The sequence below is a fragment of the Phyllobates terribilis genome, unplaced genomic scaffold, assembly GCF_046119375.1.
Source record: "Phyllobates terribilis strain yellow unplaced genomic scaffold, ASM4611937v1 Scaffold_11__3_contigs__length_659146591, whole genome shotgun sequence".
Lineage (NCBI taxonomy): Eukaryota > Metazoa > Chordata > Amphibia > Anura > Dendrobatidae > Phyllobates > Phyllobates terribilis.
The window spans coordinates 310440296-310463378 of NW_027362771.1; the positions used below are offsets into that span (position 1 = coordinate 310440296).

Genomic DNA, 23083 nt, shown 5'->3' on the forward strand with positions numbered 1-23083 from the left:
AAGTTTCCGCAGCACCAGTCCTCCGGTGTTGCTCTCTGGTGCCAGCCACACACAGCCTGGAGACCTCAATCTCCAGACCACACACTCCACACAGGAAACAAACTGACTGAACACTTATACCCTGTTCAGCCAGACCCTGAGGGGAGGTATGGGGAATGACTTCCCTCCCATCTCTATGCCATTCCCATAAAACCACACAGTTTTAAAGAAGTAACCCCCAGCATATAATATGGTGGCAGAAAATCTATTGGTTTTAATTCACACAGGCAAGCAACTTGCGTGACACATACCTCCCCTCACATATAATACCAGTCACTCTGTCACAATACCCTTGTGTTATTTGCATTACACTTATAATTGCCAGGCCTTTATTCCATGCCCCCTTCTTGTGAGGCACATTTTATAATTATTTATGTATTGTGAAACGTACTTAATAAAGATTTACATTGTTTTTCAGACTTCTATGTTCACTCCCTTTGTCTATTGACTTACCATTTCTTAAGCAGTGTTGAAACATCATTAGGAGGATGATGCAGCACTTCTAACACTTTATTGGGGTAAATCCTGCTGTCAGGTTCCCTTTAATACTAATGGCAGGTACACAACTGTTTTAGCCTAGTATGGCCCATCATTGCAATACAGCTGCTACAATATACACTGCTCAAAAAATAAAGGGAACACTCAAATAACACATCCTAGATCTGAATGAATGAAATATTCTCATTGAAAACTTTGTTCTGTACAAAGTTGAATGTGCTGACAACAAAATCACACTAAAATCATCAATAGAAATCAAATTTATTAACCAACGGAGGCCTGGATTTGGAGTCACCCCCAAAATTAAAGTGGAAAAACACACTACAGGCTGATCCAACTTTGATGTAATGTCCTTAAAACAAGTCAAAATGAGGCTCAGTATTGTGTGTGGCCGCTACGTGCCTGTATGACCTCCCAAACAATGCCAGGGCATGCTCCTTATGAGGTTGCGGATGGTCACCTGTGGGATCTCCTCCCAGACCTGGACTAAAGCATCCGCCAACTCCTGGACAGTCTGTGGTGAAACGTGACGTTGGTGGATGGAGCGAGACATGATGTCCCAGATGTGCTCAATCGGATTCAGGTCTGGGTAACAGACAGGCCAGTCCATAGCTTCAATGCCTTCATCTTGCAGGAACAGCTGACACACTCCAGCCACATGAGGTCTGGCATTGTCCTGCATTAGGAGGAACCCAGGGCCAACTGCACCAGGATATGGTCTCACAAGGGGTCTGAGGATCTCATCTCAGTACCTAATGGCAGTCAGGCTACCTCTGTGCGGCCCTCCAAAGAAATGCCACCCCACACCATTACTGACCCACTGCCAAACCGGTCATGCTGAAGGATGTTGCAGGCAGCAGATCGCTCTCCACTTCGTCTCCAGACTTTGTCACGTCTGTCACATGTGCTCAGTGTGAACCTGCTTTCATCTGTGAAGAGCACAGGGCGCCAGTGTCGACTTTGCCAATCCTGGTGTTCTGTGGCAAATGCCAAGCGTCCTGTATGGTGTTGGGCTGTGAGCACAACCCCCATCTGTGGATGTCGGGCCCTCATACCACCCTCATGGAGTCGGTTTCTAACCGTTTGTACAGACACATGCACATTTGTGGCCTGCTGGAGATCATTTTGCAGGGCTCTGGCAGTGCCTCTCCTGTTCCTCCTTGCACAAAGGCGGAGGTAGAGGTCCTGCTGCTGGGTTGTTGCCCTCCTTCAGCTCCCTCCACGTCTCCTGGTGTACTGGCCTGTCTCCTAGTAGCGCCTCCAGCCTCTGGACACTACGCTGACAGACACAGCAAACCTTCTTGCCACAGCTCACATTGATGTGCCATCCTGGATGAGCTGCACTACCTGAGCAACTTCTGTGGGTTGTAGAGTCCGTCTCATGCTACCACAAGTGTGAAAGCACAACCAACATTCAAAAGTGACCAAAACATCAGCCAGAAAGCATTGGTACTGAGATGTGGTCTGTGGTCCCCACCTGCAGAACCACTCCTTTATTGAGGGTGTCTTGATAGTTGCCAATAATTTCCATCTATTGTCTATTCCATTTGCACAACAGCATGTGAAATTGATTGTCAAAAAGTGCTGCTTCCTAAGTGGACAGTTTGATTTCACAGAAGTTTGATTTACTTGGAGTTATATTCTGTTGTTTGTGTTCCCTTTATTTTTTTGAGCAGTGTATATCCCCAATTGCAAATAACCTTGATATCCTTGTTAAAATGGGTTTGTAGTTCGACACTTCTGTAAATCTATATTCATTTGTACAGTTATATGAAAAAGTTTGGGCACCCCTATTAATCTTAAGCTTAATGTTTTCTTAAAATTGGTGTTTTTGCAACAGCTATTTCAGTTTGATATATGTAATAACTGTTGGACACAGTAATGTTTCTGCCTTGAAATGAGGTTTATTGTACTAACAGAAAATGTGCAATCTGCATTCAAGCAAAATTTGACAGGTGCATAAGTATGGGCACCCTTATAATTTTCTTCTTTTAAATACTCCTACCTACTTTTTACTGACTTACTAAAGCGCTTTTTTTGGTTTTGCAACCTCATTGAGCTTTGAACTTCATAGCCAGGTGTATGCAATCATGAGAAAAGCTACTTAAAGTGGCCACTTGCAAGTTGTTCTCCTGTTTGAATCTCCTCTGAAGAGTGGCATCATGGGCTCCTCAAAACAACTGTCAAATGATCTGAAAACAAAGATGATTCAACGTAGTTGTTCAGGGGAAGGATACAAAAAGCTGTCTCAGAGATTTAACCTGTCAGTTTCCACTGTGAGGAACATAGTAAGGAAATGGAAGAACACAGGGACAGTTCTTGTTAAGGCCAGAAGTGGCAGGCCAAGAAAAACATCAGAAAGGCAGAGAAGAAGAATGGTGAGATCAGTCAAGGACAATCCTCAGACCACCTCCAGAGAGCAGCAGCATCAACTTGCTGCAGATGGTGTCACTGTGCATCGGTCAACTATACAACGCACTTTGCACAAGGAGAAGCTGTATGGGAGAGTGATGCGAAAGAAGCCGTTTCTGCAAACACGCCACAAACAGAGTCGGTTGAGGTATGCAAAAGCACATTTGGAGAAGCCAATTTCTTTTTGGAAGAAGGTCCTGTGGACTGATGAAACCAAGATTGAGTTGTTTGGTCATACAAAAAGGCGTTATGCATGGCATAAAAAAAACACAGCATTCCAAGAAAAACACTTGCTACCCACAGTAAAATTTGGTGGAGGTTCCATCATGCTTTGGGGCTGTGTGGCCAATGCCGGCACCGGGAATCTTGTTAAAGTTGAGGGACACATGGATTCCACTCAGTATCAGCAGATTCTTGACAATAATGTTCAAGAATCAGTGATAAAGTTGAAGTTACGCAGGGGATGGATCTTTCAGCAAGACAATGATCCAAAACACCACTCCAAATCTACTCAGGCATTCATGCAGAGGAACAATTACAATGTTCTGGAATGGCCATCCCAGTCCCCAGACCTGAATATCATTGAACATCTGTGGGATCATTTGAAGAGGGCTGTCCATGCTCGGCGACCATCAAACTTAACTGAACTGGAATTGTTTTCTAAAGAGGAATGGTCAAAAATACCTTCATCCAGGATCCAGGAACTCATTAAAAGCTACAGGAAGCGACTAGAGGCTGTTATTTTTACAAAAGGAGGATCTACTAAATATTAATGTCACTTTTCTGGTGAGGTGCCCATACTTATGCACCTGTCAAATTTTGTTTGAATGCAGATTGCACATTTTCTGTTAGTACAATAAACCTCATTTCAAGGCAGAAACATTACTGTGTCCAACAGTTATTACATATATCAAACTGAAATAGCTGTTTCAAACACGCCAATTTTAAGAAAACATTAAGCTTAAGATTAATAGGGGTGCCCAAACTTTTTCATATAACTGTATAAGACAAAATTCTGAAACTATTGACCGCAGAAATGATTAAAATAATTAGATTATTCTTTACTTAAAGGGAACCTGTCACATGAAAAAACGCTATTAGCCTGCAGATGTTGGATTTATCTGCAGGATAATAGTGTTCTGAACCTATCCGGTGCCCGAACTGATAGCCCCGCTGCTGGGAGGAAATTAACTTTATTCCTCCCAGCAGTGTTCAGAGTTCAGTCACGGGAGTGGTTACAGAGCAGTTTCAGTAGTCTCTGTGTATAGAGAGCAGCGGCTGTAACCGCGCCCCCGACACTGACTGACAGCCAGCGCTAATGCTGAGTCAGCTGTCAGCCAGTGCCGGGGGCGTGATTACCGCCACCACTTTCTATTCGATGACTGAAAACTGTGCTGGCACCACCCCCATAGCTGAACGCTTCCAGGATGAATTTCCTCCCAGCAGCGGGGCTATAAGTGTGGGCATCGAGCAGGTTCAGAACACTATTATCCTGCAGATTAACCACATATCTGCAGGTTAATAGCATTTTTTCATGTGACAGGTTCCCTTTAAAAAGGACCTGTCACTTGACTTGCCAAAAATATGTAATTTTTTTTGGTGTAAATACTGCTGTTCTCCTGAATTTGGCGTTGTTTTTTTTTTGTTCCTGTACCTCTCCATTCCTGAGATATGGCCCTCTATTCCTGCTTGTTAGTCAAGGGCGCATGATCCTCAGCTCTTCTCCCTGGGTGTCTTCTTGAAGATCAGGCCTCCTTGGCTAACAAGAATAGATTTATAGGGTAACAAAAGAAAGAGGACAATATCAGAGGAACAAGAAAGAAAAAAATGCCATATTGAGGAGAACAACATTTACACCAAGTTAAAAAATTATATACAGTTGTGTTCAAAAGTTTACATACCCCGGCCGAATTTTTCCTTTCTTGGCCTTGTTTCAGAGAATATGAATGATAACAAAAAAACTTTTTCTCCACTCATTGTTATTGGTTGGGTGAAGCCATTTATTGTCAAACTACTGTGTTTTGTCTTTTTAAGTCTTAATGACAACCAAAAACATCCAAATGACTTTGATCAAAAGTTCACATATCCCAGTTCTTAATACCGTGTATTGCCCCCTCTAACATCAATGACAGCTTGAAGTCTTTTGTGGTAGTTGTGGATGAGATTTTTTATTTTCTCAGGTGGTAAAGCTGCCCATTCTTCTTGGCAAAAAGCCTCCAGTTCCTGTAAATTCCTGGGCTGTCTAGCATGAAGTGCGCGCTTGAGATCTCCCCAGAGTGGCTCAATGATATTGAGGTCAGGAGACTGATATGGCCACTCCAGAACCTTCACTTTGTTTTGCTGTAGCCAATGTCAGGTCGACTTGGCCTTGTGTTTTGGATCTTTGTCATGTTGTAACGTCCAAGTACGTCCCATGTGCAGCTTCCGGACTGATAAGTGCAAACTTGCCTCCAGTATTTCCTGATAACGTGCTGCATTCATCTTTCCTTCAACTTTTACCAAGTTTCCTGTGCCTTTGTAGCTCACACATCCCCAAAACGTTAGCGATCCACCTGCTTTACTGTAGGAATGGTGTTCCTTTCATCATAGGCCTTGTTGACCTCTCTCCAAATGTAACGTTTATGGTTGTGGCCAAAAAGTTACATTTTGGTCTCATCACTCCAAATTACCTTTTTCCTGAAGTTTTGAGGCTTGTCTCTGTGCTGTTGGGTGTATTCTAGGTGAGATACTTTGTGGCATTTGCGCAGTAATGTCTTTCTTCTGGCCACTCGACCATGCAACCCATTTTTCTTCAAGTGCCTCCTTATTGTGCATCTTGAAATAGCCACACCGCTAGTTTTCAGAGAGTCCTGAATTTCAGCTGATGTTATTTGTGGGTTTTTCTTTGCATCCCAAACTATTTTCCTGGCAGTTGTGGTCGAAATCTTTGTTGGTCTACCTGACCGTGGTTTGGTTTTTAGAGAGCCCCTAATTTTCCATTTGTTAATCATAGTTTGAACGCTGCTGACTGGCATTATCAATTCCATGGATATTTTTTTGTATCCCTTTCCTGTGTTATACAGTTCAACTACATTTTCCTGTAGATCCGTTGACAATTCTTTTGCTTTCCTCATGACTCACAATCCAGAAACGTCATTGACTGAATAAAAGCTGCAAGAGTCTGTCTGGATCCGAGAAACTCACTCAGCTTTTATACACACACACTGATTACAAGCAAACAGGTCACAGGTGAGGATGTTACCTTTAGTAGCCATTCAAACCTAATTGTGTCAAATTCTGTGCATGTTATCAAGACAATCACCATAGTATGTGAACTTTTGATCAGGGTCATTTGGATGTTTTTGGTTGTCATTAAGATTTAAAAAGAGAAAACACAGTAGTTTGACAATAACCATGAGTGGAGAAAACGTTTTTTTTTATCATTCATATTCTCTGAAACAAGGCCAAGAAAGGAAAAATTTCGCCAGGGTATGTAAACTTTTGAGCACAACTGTATCTATTGTGTAACAGATAGTCTTTAAGAAAGGACAGTTTTAACAACAACATGGTTTCATTCATCAGTACAAAACACATGCAAATGATATTTATATGTCACATCTGTAATTTTTTTGACACATTTTATTTTCCGCATTACATCTGTTTTCTTCATCCTCCCATTACTACATTTTTTTAGTAACAGATTTACAACTTCAGTCATCCAATTTTCTTATTTTTTACTTACCCTTAGCATCTGTCTTCTTCTGTCACTGGCACATTTCATCTCTGCCTCCCTCTGTAAATCCCTCAGTCTTTGCATGGCATCCTGCTGTTCTTTCAGAGACAGGCGGATGAACACTTTCTCCCTCTGGAGTATAGCCTGTTCAGGTGGTAGAGAGCAGATCTGTGGGATGTAACTGCTTACTGCACATTCCTTGTGATAAGGGCAGAAATAAGTATTTGTTTTGGCATTATATAGCATTATATAGTCATGGCCTAAAGTGTTCGCACCCTTCAAATTGTTCCAGAAAACAAAGTTTTAATTTTCTCCCAGAAAATTATTGCAATTACACATGTTTGGTTATATACATGTTTATTTCCTTTAGGTGTATTGGAACAACACAAAAAAAAAAACGGAGAAAAAAGGCTTGTCCCATAGGAATACAAGGGTTACTCATTGTGTGATATGCTTCTTAAAAATAATCTCAAATATCTCATAAATTAATATTCATAGATTATTATCATCACAGATCAACCTTACCAGGGGATGGTATAGTGAAAATGGGTCCATCACATTGCACAAGCCTTTAAATAACTATTTGTTATGGTATTTACATCTACAGTGTTGAGAAAAAAACCAAGCCATTTGAATCATATGGTTTTTCATATGAAGAAATAATAAAACAATCTGTTCTGTAGACGGCCTTAAAATTACGTAAATTCAACCACAGAAGTATAAAACATGACAAATTACACTGTAATTATTTAATAACAAGTTGGCCAAAATGCAGAAGCCGTAGTAATTAAATCTTAATCTTATCATGACAAGATGTCCCAGTAAATTCACCCCAAAGTCAAACTCAAGTTCTACAGCTTAGATTCTACAGGTCTCCGTTAACATGCTAAACTTTCAAGCCCAACCCAATACAATTAGAAAAACATTGAACTAGTGAGATTTGTTTGGACGGGTTGTCAGTAGAAAACCTCTTGTTTCTAATAAGAACATGGCAGCCAGACTAAAAATTGTATCTGAACCAAAGTAGAGATGTTTGGCCATAATCCACTGCACCTCATTTGGTGAAAATGAAACTCAGAGTATCAGCACAAATGCCACAACCCACAAACCATCTGTCAGCACAGTGGTCGAGGGGTGATGATTTGGGCTAGTTTTGCAGCCTCCAGACCCAGACATCTTGCAGTCACTGAGTCGACCATTAATTTTTCTCTATACCAAAGTGTTCTAGAGTCAAATATGAGGCCATTAACCAAAAGCTAAAGCTTTGCTGAAACTGGGTCATTGTCAGCAAGACAAGGATCCTAAGTGTGACAGCAAATCTGCATCAGAAGGAATGAAAAAGGAAAAGAATTAAGGTATGGCAATGGCATACCTCCCAACTTTTGAAGAACAGAAAGAGGGACAAATAATGCTACGCGCGCCGCGGCAAATTTTGCCCACGCCCCTGGCCACACCACAATCCACACCCATTTACCATTATCTTGCCGAAAGGGTTAACAACAGTGTTCAGCGAGCATGCTCGACACTGCTCGGTACTCGCCCGAGCATCTCACTACTCGGGATGTTCGGCGAGCACCGAGCATTTCCGGGTTACTCGGGCGGGAGCTCGGGTCTCCGCCCTGCATGTTTGGCGCTCTTTACAAAGCCAATGAACATGCAGGGATTGCCAGCCAGTCACTGTAATGCCGCAGCCATGTTGTTTGTGGGCATTACAGTGATTGGCTGGCCGCATAGCGTCACCTCGAGTATTTAAAATCGGGCGCCGCCATCTTGGACACAGTCGCTCTGGATCAGACAGTGTAGGGTCAGTGCTGCAGAGCTAGGGAGAGATTTATACTGCGAAATAGTTAGTGTAGGGTCTCTAAAGCCTGCCAAATCAAAAAACAGTCCTTCTCAGGACTAATATCCATCCCAGATATCAGGCAGGCAGGCTGTATAGGAGACGCAGTGGTTATACCAACAAACGCTGCATTACAGTCCTGTGTGCGGCTCCTGCTGGTCAAATTACTAGACTTATCCCCAGGTCTCAGGGGCCAGGAAAAATCCTTTTTTTTTCATCTAAATCCTGTTTTGTTTTTTCCCCAGTCAGACTGTACAAATACCCGCCTTATTAACCTTTTGGTATCCCCCCCCCCCCAAAAAAAAATAATTGAGTGTGTCTGTGAGTGTTCAAACACAAATATATCTGTTTAAAAGAGAACTAGAACTGTGTTTTTCCTCTTCCACGGTTCAAATCTGGGTGTTATCAACCTGCTTGCCTTTTTTCCATAAAAAAAAAAAAACGTTTGAGTGTGTCGCTGACTATTCAGACACAAATATATCTATTTTAACAAGTCTAGTATACACCAGGAAATTATAACTGTGGTTTTGCAGTTCCACGGTTCAAATCTCTATATTATCCACTTTTTTGTCTTTTTTCCATAAAAAAAAACATTTTCAGTGTCTCGCTGACTGTTCAGACACCAATATATCTGTTTAAAAGAGTCTGGTGTAGGCCAGAGAAATAGAACTGTGTTTTTCCTCTTCCACGGTTCAAATCTGGGTGTTATCAACCTGCTTGCCTTTTTTCCATAAAAAAAAACAGTTTGAGTGTGTCGCTGACTGTTCAGACACAAATATATCTATTTTAACAAGTCTGGTATACACCAGGAAATTATAACTGTGGTTTTGCAGTTCCACGGTTCAAATCTCTGTATTATCCATTTTTTTGTCTTTTTTCCATAAAAAAAAAAATTTTCAGTGTCTCGCTGACTGTTCAGACACCAATATATCTGTTTAAAAGAGTCTGGTGTAGGCCAGAGAAATAGAACTGTGGTTTTCCTCTTCCACGGTTCTAATCTCCTTTTTATTACCCTTTTGCCATTGATAGTGTGAGTGTAAGCTATTTTGCTTCATTTACAATGGGCAAGGTGCGTGGCAAGGGACGTTGAACTGGACATTCTGGTGACGGGGCCATGGCCAAGGTGAAAATGTGCCACAACCAACAGCCACATCTTCTTGCTCCCAGTTTTTGGCCGAATTACTAGGGAAGCACACAACAACATGACCACTATTGCGAACTGATCAGTGTGAACAGGTTATTAATTAGATAGCAGATAATACTTCCATTCACCTGGGCACCACAACCTCCGGTCTGTCTTCCACACAGTCAAGTCTTAGTAGCCGTGAGTCTCGACCGCATACTCCTTCTCACCCTGATGCTCCTTCCTCCCACCATGCCGAGTGTCGTCAGACAGCAAATGATCCCACAGTTGGACACTCTGAAGAGCTGTTCACTGGTCCATTTCCATATTTGGGCCCCTCGCCTGCTCTGCTTGAAGTGGTGGAAGAGGAGATCCCATGTAGCGATGGTCAAATATTTGAACAGCCACGGCCACAGGAAGGCGACGCTGGTAATTTGTCACAAGAGGTGGACGATGACGAGACACAATTGCCACGAAGTGAGGAGGAGGACCATGGTGCGGAAGTGGAAGAGGAGGAGGTGGTGGATGATCTAGTAACTGACCCAACGTGGCAGGAGGACAGCAGCGCGAGGCCAGCAGCACACAGGGGGAGGGAGGCAGAGTACCCCAACAGGCAGGAAGAAGCAGTGTGGTGGCCGCAGACAGAAGGCGGGCAACCGTTCCCCGTAACACCAACACGAGAGACATTGCCAGTACAACCGGTAGGTCTTCCAGAGTCTGGAATTTTTTTAAAGACTCTGCTGATAACCCCAAAAAGGCCATTTGTACCACTTTCCATGCCAGCATCAGCAGGGGTGACAAAACTACCAGCCTGACCACCACCAGCATGATCAGGCACATGTCAGCAAAGCACCCGACTTTGTGGAACGAACCCCAGGGTCCACGACCAGTGTCAGCGGGTGTCACCACTGCTTCCGCTGTTGTGAATGTAAGAAAACCACCTGTTGTGTGTGCAAGGCAATCCCCTGTCCATACTGAATGCAAAGATGCCCCCTCTGCTCAGTCTTCACTTGTTATGGCAGTTTCTCAAGAAACAGCATCAACGTCCACGTCCCACCGCACCGTTCAATTGTCCATATCCCAGACCTTTGAACGGAAGCGCAAATTCGCAGCCAACGCCCCACAGGCCACAGTCCTAAATTCGCACATTTCACGACTGCTTGCGTTGGAAATGCTGCCTTTTAGGCTGGTGGAGACGGAATCCTTCCGCAACCTTATGGCGGTGGCCGTCCCTCGGTACTCGGTCCCCAGCCGACACTATTTTGCCCAGTGTGCCATCCCCGCACTACACAAGCATTTGTCCCAAAACATCTGCCATGCCCTCAACAACGCAGTTACTGGGAGAGTCCACCTGACAACGGACACGTGGACAAGTACTTGTGGCCAGGGACGGTACATCTCCCTGATGGCACACTGGGTAAACATAGTGTAAGCCGGGACCCAGTCGGACCTTGGGATGGAACACATCCTCCCCACACCGAGGATTGTGGGCCCTATGTCAGTCAGAGTTGCCCCCACAGTGTACAGCTCCTGCGCATCATCCTCCTCCTCCTCCTCATGTTCAGTCTCCATCTCAGATATCACATCAGTTACAAGCTGGAAGCACTGCAGTACTGCCTCAGCCAAGCGGCAACAGGCTGTGCTGAAACTCATAAGCTTAGGTGATAAACTTCACACTGCTTGTGAGTTGTGGACAGCTGTGAAAGAGCAGGCAGATCTGTGGCTGAGACTGCTGAACCTACATCCAGGCATGGTTGTGTGTGACAATGGCTGTAACCTGGTGGCGGCTCTGAGGTGAGGCGAGATCACACACGTAACATGCCTGGCTCATGTGCTTAACCTCGTGGTTCAGCGGTTTCTTAAATCGTACGCAGAGTTGCCAGATCTGCTTGTCAAAGTACGCCGCCTGTCAGCTCATTTTCAGAAGTCGGCTACAGCTTCCGCCGCCCTTGCTGTGTTGCAGCAGCGTTTGCAGCTTCTGGCACACCGACTGGTGTCTGATGTCCCCACATGTTGGAACTCTACCCTTCACATGTTGCAAAGGATTTGTGAGCAGAAGAGAGCAGTTGTGGAGTACCAGCTGCAACAAGGCCGTCGATATTCAGGTCAGACTCCACACATAAGACCTCAGGAGTGGACCTGGATGTCTGACATATGTACCATCCTGACAAACTTTGAGGAGTCAACCAAGATGGTGAGTGGCGATGACACCGTCATTAGCGTCAGCATCCCACATGTCTGTCTTTTGCAAAGCTCTCTGCAGAGAATTAAAGAGGAGGCATTGCAGCCAGAGTATGATGAGATGGATCAAGAAGCCGTAGCGGGCGATTACACACAGCCCAGCCTCATCTCATCCTAACGTGCATTGGGGGATAATGAGGGAGAGGAGAAGGAGGAAGAACAGGAGCTGGTATCATGCGCTGTAGACAGTAGTACCTGTACAACTGTCATACCGTCGGTTCAGCGTTGGTGGCCTGAGGACAGGGGGGAAGAGGAGGAGGAGAGTATGGTCAGTCATCATCTTGGTGAGGACACGGAAGTCTTGCCCGTTATCAGTCTGGCACGCATGGCTGACTTTATGTTACGCTGCCTTAACTGTGACCCTCACGTTGTCAAAATGTTGGGTGACAGTCATTACTGGTTGGTGACACTTTTAGACCCCCGATACAAGGAGAACCTTCACTCTCTTATTCCTGAGGTGGAGAGGTCTACAAAAATGGGGCAGTACCAGAAGGCCCTCGCTGCAGAACTGTTAAAAAAAATTCCCATCTGAACATGCTAGCGGCAGAGGTCACAGTTCGTTGACCAACCAAGGCGTACAGGCGAGAGAGACGCAACTCCAATCCAGCAGAGGCAGGGGAACACTGTTAACGTTCTGGGACAGTTTTCTGAGACCCGCCCAGCTTACAGGCCCTGAGGTGTGGGGTACTCTCACAAGGAGTGGAAAGTTTCAAAAGATGGTGAGGGAGTACCTTGCCGACCGTACCAGCGTCCTCCGTGATTCCTCTGTGCCTTTTAATTATTGGGTATCCAAGCTGGACATTTGGAATGAACTCGCTCTGTACGCCTTGGAGGTCCTGGCCTGCCCTGCTGCTAGCGTGTTATCGGAGCGTGTTTTTAGTGCCGCTGGGGGAATTATAACTGTTAAGCGCACTCGCCTGTCAACTGACAATGCTGTCAAGCTGACCCTTATCAAAATGAACAAGGGCTGGATTGGGCCAGACTTCTCATCACCACCAAATGACAGCAGAGTAACATAAAGTCAAATCCACTGTGTTGTTTCTGGAGGTGTATTCCCATGCACCGCTTCACACCCACACATGGGTATACGCTTCCTCATTTCGGCTGTTTTTTGCTCTTCTTATCCTCAGCCTCCACCACCACTATACCACCAGGGTGACCGTGGTCCGTGTTGCCAGCATTGCAAGTTCCTCTGTCCTAATTTTTGGCAGCTTTTGCTTGGAAGGCATAGGCAAAGACTATGGGAGACACACTCCCCAATAATGGAAATAATGTTTTAAATATGCTGTACTGCATGGCTCTTGTAAGGGGCATTAAAATCATCTTGTTAAGCTACTGTGACCTCCACGTCTCTTCCACGGGGCATTGATATTGTCTTTTTATTCCACTGCGACCTCCACTACTCTTCCAAGGGGCATTGCTATTGTCTTTTTATTCCACTGCGACCTCCACCACTCTTCCAAGGGGCATTAAAACCATCTTGTTAAGCTACTGTGATCTCCACGTCTCTTCCAAGGGGCATTAAAACCATCTTGTTAAGCTACTGTGAACTCCACGTCTCTTCCACGGGGCATTGATATTGTCTTTTTATTCCACTGCGACCTCCACCACTCTTCCAAGGGGCATTAAAACCGTCTTGTTAAGCTACTGTGACCTCCACGTCTCTTCCACGGGGCATTGATATTGTCTTTTTATTCCACTGTGACCTCCACGTCTCTTCCACGGGGCATTGATATTGCCTTTTTATTCCACTGGGACTTCCACCACTCTTCCAAGGGGCATTGATATTGTCTTTTTATTCCACTGCGACCTCCACCACTCTTCCAAGGGGCACTGATATTGTCTTTTTATTCCACTGCGACCTCCACCACTTTTCCAAGGGGCATTTGTATTGCCTTTTTATTCCACTGGGACCTCCACCACTCTTCCAAGGGGCATTGATATTATCTTTTTATTCCACTGGGACCTCCACGTCTCTTCCAAGGGGCATTAAAACCGTTTTGTTAAACCACTCTGAACTCCACGTCTCTTCCAAGGGGTATTAAAACCGTCTTGTTAAGCTACTGTGACCTCCATGTCTCTTCGAAGGGGCATTTAAACCGTCTTGTTAAGCTACTGTGACCTCCACATCTCTTCCACGGGGCATTGATATTGTCTTTTTATTCCACTGCGACCTCCACCACTCTTCAAAGGGGCATTGATATTGTCTTTTTATTCCACTGCGACTTCCACCACTCTTCCAAGGGGCATTGATATTGTCTTTTTATTCTACTGCGACCTCCACCACTCTTCCAAAGGGCATTGATATTGTCTTTTTATTCCACTGGGACCTCCACCACTCTTCCAAGGGGCATTGATATTATCTTTTTATTCCACTGGGACCTCCACGTCTCTTCCAAGGGGCATTAAAACCGTCTTGTTAAACCACTCTGAACTCCACGTCTCTTCCAAGGGGCATTAAAACCGACTTGTTAAACCACTCTGAACTCCACAGCTTTTCCAAGGGGCATTGAAATGTTGTTTTTAATTACCTCTAACCTCCGAGACTCTTCCAACGGGCATTGCATTTCCTCCTAATTTTAGTCAGCTTTTTCTTTTCAATGCATAGGCGAACACTAAGGGAGACCCACTCCCCAATAATGGGTAGAAGGTTTTTAGTATGCTGTAATCCACGTCTGTTTCAAGGGGCATTGCAGTTCCTCATAATTTTTGGAAAGCCTTCCATTCACTGCTTAGACCAACAGTATACAGGAGACCCAGTTGCTATAAATGGAAAAAACGGTTTAGTTAAGGCCCTCTGACCACCATGTCACTTCCAAGGGGCATTGGAGTGCTTCGAAATTTTTGGTGGGCATTGCACTCACTGTATGCCCTATAAGTAGCCGAACCGCTCCTTTTGGTACAGAAACATATCCTACAAGTCATGTGTGGTTGACTGGCCTGATATTGATGTGAATGGTCCCTGTTCCTCCTGCTCTTTCTCCTTTGCCACCACCTCATTTATCATTCATCACCTGAAGCTTTGTTTTAACGGGAGTCATAGAACTGGGAAAGTAGCAGGAAAACATCCAGCAATCCTCGGAGGAGGTAGGATATGCGCCAAAATGCTGACCACCTCAGGCCTAGCTGCTACTACATACATGCGCTTGCATTCCAAGGAACAGAAAGCTAAGGAGATGGATGGCCTCATGATATGATCATGAATAATTTACCAGTTGTGTAGGAGGCCGACCACTGCTGCTGTCTACCTTCTGAACTTTGTGTTGAAGCATGATTGACCCAGGACCCGCAATCCTCTATGTCTGGAGGACGTGTTGCATCCCAGTGTCCAACTGTGTCCCAGCTTCCACAATATTAACCCAGTGTGAAGGCGTCAGTGAGATGGACCATCCCTGGCCACATTCACTTGTCCACGTGTTTGTGGTTAGGCTGTCCTTCCCACTAAATGCACTGGGGAGGGCACAGGTAATGTTTTGGTATGCACACTTGTGTATAAGGCGCACCGGGACAAATAGGGGCGGCTGGGGATCATTTATGGACACCCAGCCCCCCCAGGCGGCTGGGGACCGTGTGTAGTCACGCGGCTGCGGGGCAGCTGGGGACCGAGTATGGACACCCGGCCGCCGACGCAGCCATGACATGGTGGCCGGCGTCTGCCTCCACAAGCCTAAAAGGCCTCATTTCAAGTTCAAGCAAGCAAGCAGTGTTGTATTGCAGCCTGGGGGTGGGTGGGTGACAGGCTGCACACTTACGCTTGCATTCCAAGACAACAAAGCAGATGCTAACTTCTATCATCATCATCATGCTCCTCACCTTGGCACTCTCAACTTCCCTGATGGAGAAGCCAGGGCCTACCGGAGGAGTCTGGTAATCTGGTGGGCTCGGCCAATGCTGCACAAAAGCAGGCCAGGCTAAGAAAAGTGTGGGGAAGGTTACCGGGACAAATAGGGGCGGCTGGGGCCCGAGCGTGGACACCCGGCCGCCGGGCGGCTGGGGACTGAGTATGGATACCAGGCCGCCGACGCAGCCATGACGTGGTGGCCAGATTCCACCTCCACATGCCTAAAAGGCCAAATTTCAAGTGCAAGCAAGCAGTATGGTATTGCAGCCTAGGGGTGGGTGGTTGGCAGGCTGCATACTTTCGCTTGCATTGCAAGGACCGGGGGAGGTACAATTGAACACTGCCCTGGGACAAGGACTTGCACGGGGATAGTTGCAAGTCAGCATCTTCTGATGCGGCAAGGATCACTTCTGATGGGCACACTTTTAGGCAGTGACCTGGGTGTCAGAGATGCTTCCAGGGGTCTTCCCCATGCTGTTCCCATGTCTTTTTAGCACTGTATGCATGTGTCACACAGCACATGGCCAGATAAGGTTGTAAAATGTTAAAATGACATTTCCCGGTGAATGCATTTGTCACGGTTGAAAGCAATACAAAAGTGCAAAAACGCATAAGAAATGCTACTTGTGAACATAGCCCAAGGTGTGGAGGAGTATTTTTGTTTTTGGTTATTTATTTTACCTTATACACAAGTCTTTACCCTGGAAAGGATGTTCCTTAACATATTTCACAGGAAAACAGCTTCACTTTCGTTTTTGAATGTTTTATTGTGAGCCCGTAAAAGTGGCTTAATGCCTCTGACCACGTTGTTGACAGCAGTGACCTGGGGGTCAGAAATGCTTCCTGGGGCGATCCCCATGCTGTCCCCATGTCATTTGAGCACTGTCACTATCGTTTTGGACACTTTTTAGACTTTCTATAGACTGCCGGGGGTGCCGCCGCAAAAATGCTCGGGTCTCCCATAGACTAACATTGGGCTCGTTGCTCGGGTCGAGCACCCGAGTATCACTGCGAGCTCGGCCCGAGCTTCGAGCACCCGAGAATTTTAGTGCTCGCTCAACACTAGTTAACAATACACGCTCGCTCATCACTACTCTGCGGTTTTGGAGCATTTCTCTCTATAGGCTTCTTCTGAAAAAAACAAATGAAAAAAAAAAACTAAAAAAAAAGCTTTTCTGCACTATTAAAAAGCGTTAAAAACTCTGCTTCACATCTTTCCCAAAATCACATCAAATAAGCAGGAAAACACATAAAAGAAACGCAGCAAAGACACAATAGTCAGAGAAGATTGTTATTGCACTGCGTGGTGCGAGCACCTGCAGAAAAAAAGAAGCAGAAAGAACGCGGCATTAACGCTACGCGTGAACACGGCCTCAGCATTACGGTTTTATTACATTTTTTATGGGTTTAATATAGAAAAAATATAAATGATGCCATTTTTTTTTACGCCATTTACCGATCCCCATAAATAATCTGATCGCTGTGTTCTGCGGGTCGTTATGATTACAGGGACACCAAATATGTCCATGTTATTTGCTGATTTGTGATGTTCATTATTTTTTACAAAACTAATTAAAAATTACAATATTTATTTCATTATCAAGTGTTTTTCTTTATTATTTTTTAGCAATTTTATAGGCTGAAAAAAATCTCTTATTCTGCTGTGTACAATGTATGTATAAAAATAAATTCATTGTACACAGCAGTGTATATTGATCAGTCTAGGCAGATTCTGCAGTACAGGTGAAATAGACAGAATTCTAGCACTGATCTTAATAGAGGTGGAGGCTCAGCAGACTAAGTGTCTATATCAGTAAAGTTTTGAGGTTGTGGGATCAAGACCTGGGACTCACAGAAAAAAAAAAACTTTGTAATTGCTCATAAATTTGCTACTTTTATTTATAGGACCAAAATAATCATTTCCTTCTCCTCAGTATACACAATGTATTTTTATGGAATTGTATGAGCTGCTTCTGAATGCATTGACTGCATTGTAGAATCAAGTTAACTAAATCCTCCTGTATCTCAATGGTTAGAGCTTCAGTCTCTGAATACTGAGTTCCTGGTTTGAGTCCTGGGCAGGTGTGGTCACAGGAGAATGAAGAGGTGAGTAATGTCATTTAATTTATTCACTGACAAGTGAGCGGCCCCACCCCCAGGGAGGAGGAGCTACAGCCCAACATCAGAGAGGTGAGTATAAATAGAAGCCTGGAAAACAGCTGAGCCGTGACGGAACGCGGGACTGATCCCTGAAACCGGGACAGTCCTGTAGATTGTGGGACGGTTGGGAGCTATGCCCAGTCAAAATCCAGACCTCAACCCAACTGAAATGCAGTGGTGGACAACCTTAGGAAAGCTGTGCATAACCGAATGTCCACAAACCTTAATGAGCTTAACCAACTTTGTTATCAAAATTCCCGCAGAATGATCCTGATAAAGTCATACAGAAAACTTCATAGTAATGTTGTTAAAGGGAACCTGTCACCAGGTTTTTCCCATATGAAGTAAGGCCAATACCTATATGCCATGATATACAGTAATATAATATGCCATATACTGTATATGCCCTCAATCCGGCCTGCAAGACAAGAAAAAGACCTTTTATAATACTCTTCTACGGGGTGACCCAGTCCAATTGGTGCTGCTGGTCTAGGTCTGGTGCCTCCTCTCTTCTTGTGAAAGCTGTCCTCCTTACTTCGTGTGGATAACGTGTCCTACATCATCCACACAGTGTTTCCCATTGCACTCCAGCGTAGGTGTACTCCTCACTGCCCTGCTGAGGGCAGAGCAAAGTACTGTTCTGCGCATGCGCGGGGAAAGGCCAAAGAGAGCTGGCGCATGCACACTGCAGTACTTTACTCTGCCCTCAACACTTAAGGAGGACGGCATCGCAAGAAGAGAGGAGGCGCCGGATCTAGACCAGCGACGCCTATCGGACCGGACTGCCCCGTAGGTGAGTATAAGAAAAGGTCTTTTCTTGTCTTGCAGACTGGATTAGGGACAGATATAGAGCATATTAAAATGCTGTATATCAGGGCTTACAGGTGCTGGCCTCATATGGGAAAAACCTGGTGACCGATACCCTTTAAGGCTATGTGCCCACGATACAGAAATGAAGCAGAAAATTTCTGCAGCATTTCTGCATCTCCCTGGCAGAAAAAACGCATGCAGATTGTACATGCGTTTTTCCTGCAGAATACATGCGGATTCACATGCGCACCCACATGCGTTAACGCATGTGTTTCCGCATGCGGACTGACAAGCACTTTCCAGGCGATAGCATCACTTGGAAAGTGCTTGACAACTAGGTCACACTATATAAATCCATGCAAACGGCACGGATTTATATAGTGTGACCGTAAAAATAAAAAAATAAAGCTATACTTACCCCCGATCCCCCGCCGCGTGTGCTGTCGCGCTCGTCCTGGCTTCTTCCGGGTTGCCGGCATCTCGCGAGACAACCTGCGATCACATGACCGCGACGTCATCTCAGGTCCTGGAAGATAAGTGCTGCAGGGGCCGCCGGACAGGTGAATATAAACTTTATTTATTATTTTATTCTTTTTTTCACAGGTACAATGGTACCCAGGTCTGGATGAGAGTCTTCTCTCCTCCAGAACTGGGTACCATCCGCACATAGAGACGCATAGAATCCGCTTGTACAAATGTACAGACACGGATTCTATGCGTCTCAATGCAAGTCAATGGCGGCGCTTCCGCTGCGCTTCCGCAAAATTAATGAACATGCTGCGGATTTATGAGCGCTGCAGAAACGCTGCGGAAAAATCTGCAGCATGTGCATTGACATTGCGGAATGCCATTGGGGACCATGGGGTGCGGATTACCATGCGTTTTTGATGCGTTTCCGCTGCGGAATTTCCGCAGCGGAAACGCATGAAAAACGCATCGTGGGCACCCAGCCTAAAGGTGATTCTCCAAATGATTGACTTATGGGTGTACTTAATTTTTCACAAACTGCTTTTGCATTTTGGCATAGTTTTTCTTAAATAAATAATGACTTGTGGTAATTTGTAATGTGTTCTTCATCTGAGGTTGTATGTACCCAATTTTAAAGGGAACCTGACAGCTGATATATGCTGTCTGAACCACGGGCAGCACATATCAGTCACTGGCTGTATGATTTCAGCCAGGTATGTTTGACTGTGAAACTCTGCAGCATTTCAGAGAAAAACTTAGTTTACAAGTCGCTGGGAGACTAGTCGGAAAGTCGGGTCCCTGGCCTTCTCCCCTCCTTATGTGATGAGGTTCTCCCTTTGCGAGTGTATAGAGAGAGACTTGTCAGTCATTGGCAGCAGACTGAGAGAAGTTGCTGAGGACCCCCTGCCTAACTAGTCTTCCTTGTGGCTTTAAAGTATGATGTTCTCTGAAGTGCTGTGGCCTTTTCGAGTCAAACATACCGCAATCATATATCCAGTGGCTGATACTTCCTGCCTGTGGTATTATGACCTAATATGTAAAATCTTACAATTCAAAGGTGTACTTAATTTTTCTCATGACTGTATACTCTCTGCCATATGAAGACATGGTTTACTCTAACTTTACTTTAAGGGTTAGAGTCATTAAAGTGTAAATAAAATAATGTCACCTGCTTCATTGTGCCGGGGGTTGGCTCTGGGATATTCTGCAGTGTGGATGATTTCACTGGAGCATCATCAAAAGTACGCAAAGGACTTGACAGCTGTTTCTATTACGTAGATGAAAAATGTATTTTGTTTGTAAATGATGAAAGCTGTGACATTAAGCAATGTTTCCTAAAGTAGTTATTACTGTTTGGAAGCCTTTAGATCAGTGTTTCCCAAACTCCATCCTCACGGCCCCCAACATATCATGTTTTCAGGATTTCCCTAGTATTTCACAGGTAAGAGAACCTTTTGCAATTTCTGATGCCTTAATAATAATTCCATCACCTGTGTGATACTAAGGAAATCCTAAAAACATGACGTGTGGGCGGCTGTGAGGGCTGGAGTTTGAGAAACACTGAGTTAGATGGTTACATGGTGAAATTTTTTACCATCAGGTAGTGTGAGTACAAGGTGCGCTCTGCTCTATAGTATATTGTAACTGATGTATTATCAATACTTTATAATCATATAATAATTAAATCATGTACAATTCATTGCCCAAGTTATGTCCTACCAGATTACTAATTCAATTTTGGTTCTGTATTTTATTCCATTAACTGCAGACGGCCAAAGATGTTGCAGTGCCGAGTTTGCCATTATTGTTGTATCAATAATTTATCCATGTTTGGCACAGTTCTGCAGGGATAATTACTAAGTTATCTTGCAAGACTTTCGCTGCTTCAAAAATTGATGCATGCTAAAGATGTACGGGTATGTTTCCTACTTTATTTTGCTAAGTCTCTAAACATGATAATGTGTGGCATGCTGCAATTTTTTCCACTGGCAGATTCTGTCAGTGAAATAAATCGTGCATCAGCGCTGCCCCACTAAATAACATTGGTCCGAGTGCAATCTGATAAAAAATCGGATATCACTCATCCGACGTATACACATGTGTGAGCAAGCCCTTACTATTGTAGTAATATTGCTATAAAATACATATTCCTTTGTGCAATAATACTCACCTCATTTCTCACCAGAACGCCATTTGCAGGCACTTGAGCCATGTGACCAAAAAAGGTGCTAGTCTGCGTGGTAGTCACTGCAGCGACTGCTAAAGTCTGATTGGTCGTCTCCCAGAACTTTAACCAAGGATCTCGTCTCTGTATGATATTAGAAATATACTGAATGTTAGGTGAATACATTAATAGCAGAGAAGAGAGAATCAATTTGCAGGACCCCATTCCAGCAGACACGGCAGCATTCCATGGCTGCCAGGTGGGAGCCCTGCAAACCACCTCCTACTTTCTGGCATCCACGGTGCCTTTCCAGATTGGTAGTCCCAGCACAACTTCATCATGCGTCCGTCATGCCACAACTATGACGTTGCACTGGGCCTATGTGACACCCCAGGGGTCTGGTTGCCACAGTAATAGAGATATTATGTCTGAGAGCAAGTGGGAGGTTTCTCTGGTCAGGAGCCCTAAGCATGCAACACTGCCCGCCCAGACCTGGGAGGGGAGGAATCTGCCCTTATAAACTGAGTCTGGGGCGGGATTAGAGCAGACAGAGACAGAGCCTGCAGAACAAGCAGAGCAGTCAGAGCCTGGAGAGGGAAAGTGAGAACAGGAGCTCTGTAGGAGCAGCAGCTGAAGGCCAGGGGCTGTGAGCAGAGATATAGCTTTCCCTGGCTGAATTTACTAAAACCGGACACAGGAGTCCGAGGCTGTGGGGACTGATATATACCCAGCAGCAGAAACCAGCCGGCAGGGGATTCCAGGTCCTCTGGCCATAGAAGCCCGGAGGCTCAGTCACAAAGAAGGGACCAGCGCCGCCATCCAGGAGCGGAGGCTAACAGAAGGCCCCAAGTCACCAGCCATACGGGTGAGCACCACACGGTATACTCAGGGACGTGGGCTACTTGTAACCACTGACAGCAAGGTAGCCAGGAAGAGTGCAGATAAACGGGGAGGCCTTAAACTCCACCTGGCCAGGGGAACTCCTGCTTGCTCGCAGACTGACCAGGCCCCTTATACTAGCCAGTACTCCCGGGAGGGTCTGCCTTGTACCATCAGTAAAGACCCTGAACTGCACCTCACGTCTCTGTGATTCCTTGCCGCACCAGCACCATTAGCACTGGGACCCTCACACCATCACTCCCATCATCTCTCACATTAGCTGCCCTGAGGCAATACTTCTCCCGTGGGGAGTTATCCCATACTCGGCTGCGCAAACAACATCAGCCTCAGCGGTCGGCAGTGCAGCGGCGGTCCCCACTGACCACAATCCACGGGTGGCGTAGTCGGACATTTGCTATACATTAAGACTGCCACTGGTTTGACCACCCTGGGCACAGACCGGGTCACCGCCACACGGAGACTACAACCCCCAGCATTCTACAACAGGCCCGGTTCCGGGTTCCCCTGCACAACACAGGCCCAGGGGGCGCGTCACCTACAATACAGAAGAGACGCAGGGGATTCCAGCAGGAGTCGGTACTCAGGTCTCCCATCCAGTGGTCACAGAATACTGCCGTCTCTGCTGCACCAGGGACCTGCAAAGCTATTCACTCACCTCTAATTTCATAAGATTACATTAACATCCAATACAACCCAATTCTAAGGCCGAAGACTGACAATTCCTTGTGGTGGCCTTTGGAGGGAGGTATATACTACATGTACTTTATGATTGCCAGATGGTACTGTTATATATGCATAGTTAAAAACCTGGATTGTTTTCTGCAATACACACAGAGGCACAACTTGTATAATTCCTGGCCCTGATGTAAAATCTG

General features: G+C 45.2%; 1 protein-coding gene across 1 annotated transcript in view; it reads right to left on the bottom strand.

The window, feature by feature from the left end:
- Positions 1-23083, bottom strand: part of LOC141167260 (uncharacterized) — a 133430-nt gene that overhangs the window by 4077 nt on the left and 106270 nt on the right. Inside the window, exons 17-19 of the mRNA XM_073654696.1 lie at positions 21315-21452; positions 20313-20411; positions 6671-6859 (exon numbers count right to left, since the gene is read on the bottom strand). Coding sequence (XP_073510797.1) covers positions 6671-6859; positions 20313-20411; positions 21315-21452 — 426 coding nt within the window. The remainder of the gene's footprint in view (positions 1-6670; positions 6860-20312; positions 20412-21314; positions 21453-23083) is intronic.